The following is a 13612-nucleotide window of genomic DNA, read 5'->3' as shown; positions in this document are numbered from 1 at the left end:
TGTTCGCCACAATTAAATACCATGAACTATCTTCATGACCTTAGGATTCTTCGTCTTAGGTGGCTCGCTACTATTATCAGTGTCATCAGAATAGACAATAAAGAGAAACTCCTTCTTTGTCTGAATAGCACCTCTAACATCTGTGGTAAATGCGGTTCCTATATTACTAAACGATACCTTTGTGGCTGTCCAAATCCAATATCGGAATGCCCTAAAGTTGCCATAGTGTTTGGTAGGCCAGTTGTTTCTATCCTTCTCATACTTGGAGTATACTCTGAGGTAACCGTCACCCAGAAAAGCAAAGATGACTTGTGTGACAGAATAAAAGAATGTGTTTAGTGTGTCCATGCTTGAATTACTATTTTCGCCCTGCATGGAGGCTCCGCTCGTTCCAATATTTCTGGCGGACTGAGCACAAAAATCATATGTAACGGTGAGAAAACCTAAAAGTGCCATGCTACCCTTTACAGCTTTCGATATAGCCCACCATGGGAAATGAAGGCACCAAAGGAAGATCACTGCACAGAGAATTTGGCATAAGAAAAATAGCCAAGACCAATGCCATCCAGAAGTATTCCATGGTTTGTTTGGACCCATACCCCTCTCCTTCAAGACTATGATAATCAATGGCGGTATAGCACTAGTGAATAAAACAGTCAATTCTATGTTATAGCCCTTTGTCATTGTAGTGAGTTTGTAAGGGGCTATACCCGGATAAAAGGCGTTGTGAATACCATAACCCAAAGCTACCAGCAAAAGAGGTGACCAGGCCTTTCCAACTGCCTCCATAAAACCTTCTTGCTTAGTAGCTGGAGCACCTCCACTAGCACCAGTAACTTTAGCAAGAACCTTGCTAGCCATGTCCAGAGCTGTACCGGCTATATCTAGTCCAATATTGATGAGAGTACTGACTGTTTCCCACAGTTTTCCATAGTCTCTTCCGGCTGGTTTATCACCATAGGATGCGTAAAGCATGACAACAGTCAAACTAACTATTGTGATCCCAATGATAATCTGCCAAAAGACGATCCAGAATGGAATGTCAGAGACTGTAATGTAGTTGGTGATCATCAAGAAGGCGAGGTGATATGACGATACTATGATACCAGTTATGGGCAAAGCAGCCATAAGGTATACAATCTCACTCGACACGATCTTTACTACAAAAACAAAGCAGGCTCCAAGTACCAGAGAAGAGATACAAATAGTCCAGTAGTAGAGAGTGAGATAGCCCTGATCTCCTCCAATACAGTATACCACAAGTACGGATGACAATGCTGCTACAAGAAAGATAACAGATGCCTTTCCTATTGGTATGATATTTGGCATGTTAAACTGATCACACAGAGTTGCAAGTCCAATGGTGATGAGAGTAAAGATCCTGAATGCGATAATCATCCTGTTGATAAAAAGACCCACGTATGCTGACGGAACCTGGAACCTCACCAGCGTGTACCTACTAGCAGAGAATGCTATGTGAGGGAGCTGGTACAAGGCCAGTCCAGACAGGAATGCCGTGAACTTCTTCAACCCATTGCTACCTGGAGAGGGACTCATTCTGTAAGCTTCCAAGACCGATCTAACGAGATGTTCCTCCCCTTATCTCAAACTGACTCCAAGAATAATAATAACCTTGTCTTTGTCATCTTTCCGAGTGAATAAAGAAAAGACAAGATGAACACTCTACTATCCTCCAGGAATCCCACTAAACAAGTCGCCCATATTTAAAACTAGAGCTATGGATATATTACATTAAAGCGAGAATAAACGACACGAAAGAGAAGCCCCGGAAGGAAAGGTTCTATACCCCATAGGTGTATTTCCGATGTAGAAGCACGGTCAGTAGTCTTTGTGTCATTATGGGACTTCTGCAAGCATCTCCATACGTTATTCTACGAGTATGTCCTCCTCGTGGTTGCTCCTCTCCAGGTTTGGTCTGTCTATTGTACTGTGAATGGCCTACTGTCTCATTCTTGCTACTCTCACGTCCTTTGTCCAAAACCCTTTTTATGGATGCCGGAGTTCTCTTTAAACCAGTTTTACGAGGTTCATGAGATTTAATGTCCGTGTCTCGGCCATTCCTCCTCTATCATAAATGTTGGAAGAAGGGAAAGAATGGGCGTTTCCCAGTAACTTTCCGATTGTCTACCATCGGCCATGTTGTTACATTGGCTTCTACATACGTCCACCCACTAAAATAACACTTCCTGGAAAATCCTGCATATCAACCACAGTAATGGGAAAGAGTATAAGAATGACAAACAAATTAAAACTGCAAAGTCGTGAAAAGACTACATTTGTGATGGGAGATTAGTGAAAAATGTATGCTCCCTTGAAACTGTGATTATCTGGAGACTCTTCCTTCTTGTGAATGAATGGAAGGTCAAAAAAGGGATCACCCTCAGGAGGAGCATCGTCGTAGACAATAAAGAGATGCTCCTTTTTAACAAGAATCTCAGCCCTAACATCTGTACTAAAAGCACCTTTGAGCGTTCCACAAGCCACTTTAGTCGTATTCCAAGTCCAGAACCAAAAGGCCCTTCTTGTGGTATAGTGAGCGGTAGGCCATAAATCTGAACTTTCCTCTGCTTGGCGATATGTTCTAATATATCCGTCTCCTAGAAAGGCAAAAATGACCTGGGTAAAGGAGTACAAAAAGGAGTTTAGTGTGTTCATCTTAGCAGCAGCGTCACCCTTCTGTTTATCAACTCCATTACTTCCTATACATCTAGTCATCTGTGCAGAGAAATCGTAGAGTACTGTGAAGAATCCAAGACCCCAAATACTATCCTTTATGGATCTTGGCATGGCACTATTTGGGTAATGCAAGGTGGAAAAGAATAGTATTCCACAAAATATCTCGATTCCGAAGAATGTCCAGGCTCCATGCCACCACGGAGCACTTCCCCAATCTTTATCTGGACCCTTTCCTTTGGAGATCAGACCCAAGAAGATTAATGGTGGCACAGCACTCGTGAATAAAACTGCCACATCGATCTTGTAACCTCTGTCTATGCCAATGATTTTGTATGGAGCCACTGAAGGATAGAACATATTCTGCATTCCATATCCAAGCGCAACCAATAACAGTGGAGATATTGCATGACCTAATGCCTCTAAGAAGCCTCCATTAGTACTACTACTAGAGCTAGAACCTCCGCCGCCGGCACCTCCAGAACCACCAGAGTTTCCCTCACCTTCTATTCCATACGCAAATATCCATACCACAGTAGTCACCGATATCAATGATATCGCACATATCAACTGCCAAAACACCAGCCAGTAGTATACGTTTGAGGCGTTAAAATACCCAGAAATGACAATGAATGATATGTGATAGGAGGATGCAAGAATTCCGGATATGGGCAGTGCTGCAAGAAGGTAAATGATTTCATCACTGGCCAACTTAACACTGAAGACAAAGCACATTCCAATGATAAGAGCCACCACAACAACAATCCAGTAGTATAGTGTAATATGACCCTGAGCTCCTCCTGAACAATACGTAAGCAACAACAAAAGGTGGGATAGTGCAACGAACACGAACAGACCAATGTTCAATAATGGAATAGCGGGTCCATTAAACTGTTCATAGAGCGTAGTAATTGTAATCCCAACCAATGAGAAGATCCTATAGGATATAATCATTCTGTTGATGTACAAGCCAACATATTTCTGAGGAATCTGAAATCTTCCTACTGTAAAGTTACCAGCAGATATTGCAGCATGAGGCATTTGGTACAAGGACAAACCAGCCAGAAAGGCTGCCACCTTCTTTATACTATCTTTGCCACTCTCTCTCTGACTCATTTCAGCTTTCTTATTATCATCCATCTGATCTTCTTCCGATCCATATGTCTAGTCATTTATACTCTTGAAATGAGTGCGATAGTATTACGATGCGGTCATTTGAGGTCTCTTGATTTCAGAGCCATTCTCAACTGCCATGTCTCAATTGGAGAGTTGTGTCTATCCTCGTAACTAGGGTACTACAAACTTCGCCATCCTTTGGCTATAACATTATTAAAATGTAAGTCAAAACTATACTACATTAAAGCGAGAATAAGCGACTACCGAGGAAGAATGGAGTCCAGTTGGAGGAGATTCTAGACCCCATAGGTGTATCGTCTAACTGGGCAAATAGAAGTAATTCCACATATTCTTGTGTATCATCAGAACTACCATATGTTCTCTCTGTAAATCTCTCCTCTTCCTCCACAGGTATGTTCATTCAACCTCTCCATGTCCAGTAGAACGAGGCTGTCTAATCTCTTCCATTATTCTCTACATTCACTCTTTCAGACATCCTCAGACATTAATCTGCGTAAAAATCTCGTGTACAGTATGAAGTTTGATCTTGACTACTGGTTATCCTAAGAAGAGTAGATTCTCTGTCTAGGGATCCATCATTCCAGTAGACTTAACTCACATTCTCTAGAGCATAAAGAGTGTTGTCCAATCAACTTCACTGTTCAGTCATACTTGACATCCTCTAGCACTAACATGTTCCATGTGGTTAGGCTGTGGTCCATGGTAGACTGTTAACAGTTTATGTAGGTATGCATGTTCTATAGACACAGTTACTCTGTCTCCTTTAAATGTGCAGTTATCTCCACATTTAAGTCCACCAATTACGTAGCATCTAAAAAGTTTCTCCAAGACTCTCTCCCATAACAGGCTTATTTTCACTATCCTATAGTCCGCTGTAAGATAGAGTAGTGGTAAATGGGCATTCACATCCTTGCAGGTAGAACACCTTCTCTGGAATCATCACATCTTTAGCTGCAAACAAGAGCCTTGTAGACTCTCTTTTGTTGACAATCTACTCACATTCATAGTCCAGAGGGTGGCAGTCTCCGATCTTCGTCATCATTCAAGCATCTGCCTGTGCTAGCATCCTAATTATATCTATACTAGTGTATTAGTGTGTAATAAACTGCATTAGTGTCCTTTTTCTGGCCATACTGGCTAACGCCTAAAATGTGTAGACACTCCCCGCCTAATTCCTCATCTCACACATCCTATAAAGAGTCTACTCCATTAATGATACTGACTGGAGTTTATGAACAGAAAAGTGGCGGGTATGGAAAGAAAATTCCTCTGGTTGAGAAAATAATGGAGATTAGTGGTGATAATTATCCCGACTTGCGATATCGTCTCTGCGCTCATTCATCCATCTACTAACCATCCCATTATTCTCGAGTATGTAATGATTTGCGACTGTTTATCGTTTCTCATACTCTCTTGTGCATAGCGTCTCTTCCCAGAGGTAACTTTGTAGTCCAAATGGTTGATCGGCCTCTTCATCTTACCCAAAAGGCTATTTACGGATACTCTAAACCTGTACACCTATAAACGTACCTGTACAAGAAGATAGAAACATGACAAATTACTACAATATGCCGAACGAATCGGTGTGTTAAACTGCATTAGAATTAGTAGCTGAAGGAGTATGTTTGCTCAACCACTCCTTAAAGGTCTTTTGTGTTAGCACTAGGGAATTTGGGACAGTCAAAAAATGTGTTGACCCTTTAAACTCCACAAATTTTACATCTACATGATTTTTTAGATATGTATTACACATATCCATGGGACCCTTTACATCGCATACAGTATCATCTCTTGCGTGAATAAAGAGTGTTGGTAAATCCTTTGGATAATGGACCATATTCTCAGGCTTCTTTACATCATCACAAGCATCAAACATCAGACTGGTACTCTTGTAAGTCAGTTTGTTGTTGTAAAAGAAGGGGTCATTGTATCTTATGAAGAGTTCAAAGAGTTTGCCGAAGCCACGTGGTGGTTCATATCTATTGATATCTTCTGGATACAACCATACAATCACCACAGCCATCTTTTTCATAAGCTGCCTCCACCAAGTGTCCAGCTTAAAGGTTACATTCAGCATTCCAGAGGTGACAATTAGGGAGTCTACAAATCTTGCCTCCTCTTTTGCATGCTTGTGAAATTCTTGAACTGCTTGCATAGCAATATTTGCACCCATTGAATTTCCCCAAAAAAATGTCTTTTTACCTGTAGGAATGTTCTCAAAGATTATTGTTTCATCATAGGTTTGGGTAGGATCTCCAAATTTACTTCTCTTTACAATGCTAATGAATTGTAGGAGATCATAAATGTAGTCCTTGTAGCTACGAACATGACACCTTGGTGCTGAGATGGATTCAGAGAGACCGTGAGACTGATGATCAAATCCATAGACACTATAGCCTAGTCCGTTAAGGTATTCCACAAGGCTATGCCTATACTCATATCTGGGAGCCACCTCAAAGGCATCCATACCGTCCAGATAGGCATGCTCAAAAATCTCTCTGTATAATACGCTATGGTTGGTACTTTGCTTCGTTTCTCGTGCAAATACTCCACTAATATCTACAGGAATGAATGATCCCATGTGTTTAAAGTTCCACTCAAAATTTGAGGCACAAAAATCTGACGTAAGATGTGAACGAGCTCCATGGACAAGAATGATATCAGCTTTGGCATTCTCAACCTTGGAGGCGTAACTTGTGAGTCTGAGGCCTTGCCTATTCGTAAAACTACTCATTACAACCTTTGGATTCTCAATCCTTCGCAAAGGCTCTAGACCATTCTCCTTTGCAATATGATCATAGTATTCATCCTTACCGACCTTTTTCCATTCACCACCACTCTTTACAAAGTATACAACATGACGACCATTCCTTGGGTCTTCTACAAGAAGCAATAGGGTCAATGGACTTCCCCTGATAAACAGTCTTACAAATCTGCATTTAGCATCACCTGACTCTGGAGCTTTCCAGAGTGATACTCCGCCATCCAAAACCTCCTTGAGTTTAAAGCCAATGGATGGTATATATGTATCTCTATTACAATCATCCAAGGGATCATTTTTAATGTAAAAATTGTTGCTGTCCACATTACTAATGTCCATCTTGATATGGTTGTTAAACTCAGATTCCTTAAATCCTGCCTTCTTCAGCCTATTCAGGTAGTCTTCCTTCGTCCTAACAGTCCATCCTCCAAAGGTACCTGTTTGAGCATAAAACCTTTCCTGCGAACCATCCTTAGTTTCTATGATCAAGTGGCCAACTTTGGGTTCCTTCCTTGGATAAAATGAGGCATATGCACAGCTTTGATCGTCCGAACATGCCATCCATAAAACACTTCCAGCCTGGACCTTTTTAATGCGATAACCCACGTTTGGAGCGTAGAGAAGGAATGGAAAATCTGGTGAACTGGACAAGAATTCAGGTGATTTATTCTCTCCAGTTATATTCAAGACCAGACTCTTCAATGTGGATGTCTTTAGCGCTTCGTGATGAAAGCTCTTGTAAAACTTTTCTTCCTCAACAGCCTTCCATGATGACCCATCCTTTTCATAGTAGAATGGCTTCCTTACTCCGTTACCGTTGCGGGCATATACAGCCACTAGTCTTGTCACAAAGGATGTTGAACAACCGCTCTTCTCTTTGAACTTAACAACTGAAACATGGTCACAGGAATAGCCATTGGCAGATTTCCAGAGCAGGGTCTGCCCATCCCATACCGAGAGTATCCTATGGTTAGCCTTGGCAATGTGTATCCTTGTATTCACTTCATGAGGTACCCTCGCAATTACGTCGATAGAGGAAGAATCCGGGGCTGCAATGTCGAGAGTAACATCCTTGAGCCCTTGAGGATCGGCTAGACCACACTGCGTTGACATAAATATCACACAAAGGAACACGATACACCTCATTGCAACGACTATCCCTAGTCCTCTGGACTGTATCTCTACCCTCGGAATTCATGGGGAGAAGAATGCACACTCAGTTGACAAGTAGACAAAGCAAGAAGAATAAGAGAGTAATGATGATTTTCGATTTAGAGGAAAAGTTCCGAGTATTTTGTGGGCATATAAATGCGTCTTCTTGCCTCAAAATTGCACAGTCACACAGCAATGCAGGAGGTCCAGTCTTGAGAGTCTCTTCTCAGTCCCTAAATAGATGTAAAATGCTTACCTCTCAATGTCCATTTTGTGTTGAACCCGGAAGAATACACAGGGAATGGATGAAGGTGAAAGTTATTCCGATCTTCCACCGGTGAATGACAGTGTAACAACTGAGGAAGTTCTAATGCGAGCAATGTGTGGGAGAATCTGAGCGCAGATCTGCCTCTCTCACTCCATCAATATCATGGGCATCACCTTCACTTGTCCAAAGAGTACCGGACCATTGTTCCTTATAATTCCATTTTAACTAGGCATTCACGCAAGGATTGAAATGATCATAGGTACCTTGTACATTAATCTAAGGATACAATGAGGATGGCCTTGTGACCATTTTAAAATTTTCAATCGTGTGTTCAAATTGTTCATGAATTGGGAGCTCCACCCAATCGTCATCCTCCGGATTTCCATTTTCATTCTTGTTCACATTGACATTCATATCTCCAGACTTGCAACTGGTGAACATTATACTATCGGCGTTGCTCTTTGGAATCCAAAATCCAACTTGCTGGCACTTGTCAATAGCAGCTGATGGTAGGGATTTTTCGACAATTACACGCACATTTGTGCAACTTGTTAGTTCCATACCTGAATTTACGAGAATGTATGCGAGTATGTTATAAGCTCACCAGAGATGAGAGATTTTACATCCACCCTGACGTTTTTGCAAGAAACGAGAGAAAGAGAAACCATCTTTGTGGGCAACTTTATCTGTACATCGTGGCTATCATATACGTTACATGATTGTGTGCTTGTCAATTCGCTCAAATCCAACTCTTCATTCGCGTAACCAGTCGCATTCCAGACTTCTCCGCGGCGTTCCAAGGATTCTAAACGTAATGTATGTCTAGCTGTAAAGAATGAGAATATATAGGCCAAGTGAATTCATGATCCTGGAGCTAATAAAATGGTTCCATTTATGAATGAAAGGGAAATAATTCCTCAAATATTAACAGAAATTGAGAGTACATAATATCCTTGCCATACAAGACCAATATCAGTTTCACTAAGTCCAGTTCCAATGGAAATTACCTCTTTCTCCCCTCCAATCATTTTTCCATAGCAGTATTCCATTAGACCAACTACTCAGTACAGATTCCATAGTATCTCTAATGGAGAGTACTTCCATAGACTACCATTAAATTTGTCTAACCCAAGGGTCTCCTTTAGAACGTTTGTATATCCACCAACCAAATCCAGTATACCAACAAGAGAGGAATCTAGAGGGGAGTGTTTTACAGACGAGTGATTAGAAATGAGAGTATATTAGGCCATTTCCACGCAAGAGCACCTATGAGACCACCACCTGTGCCTATACTTGCTAAAGATATTCCTGCTATTTCTCCTGGAGTAAGTCCATTACCTTGAGCTACAGGAGGACCAGCTTTACTAGTACCTTGAGTTTCCTTTTCTATTTTCCTCAGAAGTTCCAGAATTCTAGAAGGGTCATCAGGATCTAATTTATCCTCATCTGCTAGAGTCCATTCATGATCATTACCTTTAACCTTCTTAAAACACCTTTTATCTCTTCCAGATTCATAGAAAATGAGTAGAGTTCCAGATTGATCACGGAAATACACAAAAAGCTCAGTTATATCAGTTGGAGAGGAAAGACCCGTTTGAGACTTTTTACTGGATCCAACAAACGAGGAGACAGAAAAGGTTGAAGAGTTTTCCTTAAGATAATGCCTTCGCTTAATGTATTTGTGACTATTCTCTTGAGTAGGCTGTACTTGAATATATTTGTCACAATTAGGAGAGGTACATTTGTATGGTCCATTCTTTTGAGAAATCTCTATGATGTGTGCTCCATTAAGATTGTCTAGATACGTACTTAGATCATTAGACTTTATTTTCTTATCATGAACCCACTTATTACCACCGTCTAGTCTGTAAAATGTATTATGACCAAGCTCCAGAATGAGTGGTCTATCATGTTTACCATCCGTTTTTGCATAGTATACATAGGCATGATAGTATGGTGTTTGTAGAGTGGACCCTTTGAAGTTGATAAATTTTCCTTTATGTTTTGTGCATACAATCCTCATAGATCCACCCTTTTCTAAAGTGTGAATGTATTTATTATAACCACTAGGTTGGTTCTTTTGTTCAGTAACGGTTATCCTAAAACCTGAGTTTATAGATGAACTATCCGTACCATCAAATGCATATTGGGTACCACTAGCAATATGATCTAGTTTGAGAGTAACTACCTTTTTAAAAGCATTATCATTAACAATCTTTGCAAGTCCACTATATTTTGCCCATTCGTTAGAACCTATACCACCACTCTTGTAGTATTCATGATAAGACCACCAGGTCCCCTTCCTTAGTCTAATGAGCAAGGGACAGAAATTGGCATCATCATGACTCCAATAGTAGACCACAACATCTGTGTGACAAGAAGTAATATGTCGAAACCCATGTTGCTCAGTTCCTTTATAGTTAATCCTACCCAAGTAATAAAATAGTTCATTAAATTCCCAGGCCGGTAAGGGATGGACGTATACCTTAAACTCATTTCGTGGACTCTTTCCCCTTTTAGGTTTTATGTAATATTTACAAGTAGGATGAACATAGCCATATTTCATAAAAATATCAACGATTACATATAGATACGGGCTGTAGTTGTCATTTCTACAATCTGTCATCTACAAGTTCACATTGCCATTTTCTTGGTATCTTTAATTCTTCCATAATCTCCTTCATACTATCCTCCCATCATCCTACTCCATTAGTGTCTCAACTGGTGTGAGCAGAGAGATGTTCTATGGCGACCATATAGTACTTCCTCCATCTAGTTACTCCCTAGAAACCATTCATTCATCCTCCCTCACAACTAGCTCACCGGGTGATCAGTATGGAGGACATCCTGTCATCCAGTGGGCTGAATAAGTCCATGAGAGAGTCTCCTAAGGGGTCTCTCGAAGAGTCTACCAGAGTAGACTCCCCCTGGAGTCCATTCCCGGCACACACTGGACAATTTCCTCATCTACCATCATCCACTACCTCTTGCGCAGCGATATCTCGTCTGTATCTTGCCGCTTCATCAAAATTTGGCTCCAAACCCCTCCGTATGTATGCCGTCCCCTCTAGCGCCTATCCGGACGTACACATTTCGTCTTTGATGGCATAATCAGCCATTTATGCTACCCATTCACCCCTTTCCATCCTAAAATGATCCCAAAAGTCGACAAATTCACTTGGCCAGTCTCGATATGCTTGAGCATCCGAATTTCTCAACTTACTCGTTACCATTGCCGACAAAACTGCAAGTTTATTGTTCAGGGATGTTGTAAAAACAGAAAGGAAAAAGAAAAGTGCATGTTTGGGAGAGGAGCTCCGCCCTCACCACAGGCTCTGGCCAAAGGAGCGCAAATGCAAGTTTTAAAAAATTACTGCGCCCTTGTGGGCCTTTATAACAATCGTTATGTTAACTAGACAGCGATTTTAGAATGTAATGCTACATGCGTACCGACGGAGCACATGGGCAGAATGAATGGGTGGGCCGTGCAGATTTGCCCCTTTTACACGGACATATAGGCATCTCTCCCTCTTACCAAGGCCTACAGTCGCTCACTTACTCATTCCGCTCATGCCACCCCCTAATGCTTACACTGCAATGGCTGTAGCTTCTTCGGTATCATCGAGTAGTCTTTCCTCCTTCTTGGAAAAGGCCTTGGAAAAACGAGCTTGGAGGGACTTGTTCATCTCTTCCAGCTTCTTGAACACTTGGGCCTTGAAGCTCAAGAACTGCTCAATGTAAAAGAGCTTGATGATAATGGCAAAGACGAGTGTGCATCCCAAGAAGATTAGCCAGAATCTGCACCCCCAACAGGCCTCGGCAATGTCGTCAATGTCCTCTGCAGGTCGTTATAAGCCATGTATAGCGGATTTAGAGTCATAAATGGCAAAGATATAGTCACCACTCTCATGAATAAACGTACCAGACTCGAGTTCGCTCTCGGCATTCTTCTCGTCAGCTTCTCTCTCCTTGTCTGTGTCATCCTCAGTAACAGCGTCCTTTTCAAAGGCACTGACTAGCTCATCGGCCTTCTCTCCAGCAGGCTGTTCCCAGTCAGGTTTGGTCTCTGCAACTTCATCAACATCAAGGTCATCAGCGTCTCCCTCCAACTCCAAGAAGCTCTGGCCACCGTGTCCTCCTTGAGTATGCTCCCTGACGACCTTTTCTTCGGTGTGTGGAGCTTCTGGTTTGGCCTCTTCGGCCTTGTGCTCAGCTTCCTTTGCATGTTCTTCATGGGCTGCCTCCTTGTGTTCAGAAACAGGTTCCTCATGATGAGGTTCTTCAGCTGGTTTATCAGTCTTGGCGGGTTGTTCAACTTCTGTCTGAGCTCCATCAGCTTTGTGCTCACCAGTCTGCTCTTCGTGGTGGGCTTCCTCAGCTGGCTTCTCTTCATGTTTGGGTTCTTCAACCTTTTGCTCTCCACCCTGAGCAGCATCATGACCAACCTCTGCATGTTCAGCGGCGGCAGGCTCCTTGGCTTCTTGACCCTCGGCCTTGTGGTCAGCGTCCTTTGCAGGTTCCTCATTCTTGCCTTCTTCAGGCTTATGGTCGCCTTCTTTGGCATGCTCTTCATGGGCTGCCTCCTTTGGTTCCTCCTTGTGTTCACCGCCTTGTTCCTCATGGTGAGGTTCTTCGGCTGGCTTTGGCTCATTTTGGAGGAATGATTCTTCCTGCTCTTCTCCTTCATTATCTTCTTGAAGGACAGCCTGTTCCTCTTCACCGCCTTGCTGCTGCCATTCCTCGGCTTGTTCACCCTGTTCACCATCGAGCTCTTCATCCAATTCAGCTTCCTCATCGAGGGCTTCACCCTCCTCGAAGAATGATGGCTCCTCCTCTTCATCGCCTTGGTTTCCCCATTCCTCACCTTGTTCATCAAGCTCTACAGCTTCCAAATCAAAGTCTCCCTCCAACTCCTCGGCACCGGTCTGCAAGAACGAGACAACCTGAGGGTCGTATCCCAAACTGTTGACCAAGTCGTCTCCAACTATTCCGAAACCCTGGCTGGCATAAGCCGCCAGCAGGAGAGCCAAACACGAAAAAAGCTGCATCCTCGTATTCTCAAAATGCTACGAGACAACAAATTAGACAGCAATGCTCTTCGGTCAGAGTCCGTACACACTTTGCGAATGCACACAGACAACGAGGATTTTCACTATCTAAAGACGTTATGTACGAAAAAACAAAATATCCACGCCTAGTCAACAAGTTAGACAGCAAAATGTGTGTCTAACCGAGGCGCGTATACAAAAACGTCCGTCTATGAAACTTTGGTGCAAAGAGTCCTTTAATAAGCAGAACCTTTGCCAAATTAGCAGAATCACAGAGTATAAATGCAATAAATGTGCTCGATATGCGCAAATGTAGCCAAAAGACACGGAAATGGGTCCACGAACACTCTGTCTCCAGGGTATGGAGGTGCACTTTGCATTCAGGCCTCTCTGGCCCATATACCTCTCTCCAAAGGCATTGTTATGCCATTTAATGTCTCTGGGAGCCTGCAAGACCGAGGTGTGTAGAGCGAGAGGCCGCAAAGGGTCCAAGGAGCCTCCAGAGACCCAGAGGAGCTACAGAGCCGAAAATTCTCTCCAATTTTCCACTCA

General features: G+C 42.4%; 5 protein-coding genes across 5 annotated transcripts; all 5 read right to left on the bottom strand.

Moving 5' to 3' along the window:
- Positions 1–12: 12 nt before the first annotated feature.
- BEWA_049810 (conserved hypothetical protein) lies at positions 13–1557 on the bottom strand (the record flags this gene model as incomplete). The annotated part of the gene is made up of 1 exon (XM_004831909.1): positions 13–1557. One exon carries the CDS (start codon positions 1555–1557, stop codon positions 13–15), a length of 1545 nt encoding a protein of 514 aa, XP_004831966.1.
- Positions 1558–2310: 753 nt separating this feature from the next.
- BEWA_049800 (conserved hypothetical protein) lies at positions 2311–3834 on the bottom strand (the record flags this gene model as incomplete). The annotated part of the gene is made up of 1 exon (XM_004831908.1): positions 2311–3834. The coding sequence occupies one exon, from the start codon at positions 3832–3834 to the stop codon at positions 2311–2313; it is 1524 nt and encodes a 507-aa protein (XP_004831965.1).
- Positions 3835–5419: 1585 nt separating this feature from the next.
- BEWA_049790 (conserved hypothetical protein) lies at positions 5420–7705 on the bottom strand (the record flags this gene model as incomplete). Its single annotated transcript, XM_004831907.1, has 1 exon — positions 5420–7705. The coding sequence occupies one exon, from the start codon at positions 7703–7705 to the stop codon at positions 5420–5422; it is 2286 nt and encodes a 761-aa protein (XP_004831964.1).
- A 583-nt stretch (positions 7706–8288) lies between these two features.
- Positions 8289–10578, bottom strand: BEWA_049780 (hypothetical protein; the record flags this gene model as incomplete). Its single annotated transcript, XM_004831906.1, has 3 exons — positions 8289–8575; positions 8617–8817; positions 9384–10578. The coding sequence occupies 3 exons, from the start codon at positions 10576–10578 to the stop codon at positions 8289–8291; spliced, it is 1683 nt and encodes a 560-aa protein (XP_004831963.1).
- Positions 10579–11599: 1021 nt separating this feature from the next.
- Positions 11600–13060, bottom strand: BEWA_049770 (uncharacterized protein; the record flags this gene model as incomplete). Its single annotated transcript, XM_004831905.1, has 2 exons — positions 11600–11850; positions 11935–13060. 2 exons carry the CDS (start codon positions 13058–13060, stop codon positions 11600–11602), a joined length of 1377 nt encoding a protein of 458 aa, XP_004831962.1.
- Positions 13061–13612: the final 552 nt, after the last annotated feature.

Source organism: Theileria equi (assembly GCF_000342415.1).
Source record: "Theileria equi strain WA chromosome 4 map unlocalized gcontig_1105316255041, whole genome shotgun sequence".
Classification (NCBI taxonomy): Eukaryota; Apicomplexa; class Aconoidasida; order Piroplasmida; family Theileriidae; genus Theileria; species Theileria equi.
Note: the sequence above shows the minus strand (reverse complement) of the source record. Positions and strands in the feature narration are given on the sequence as shown.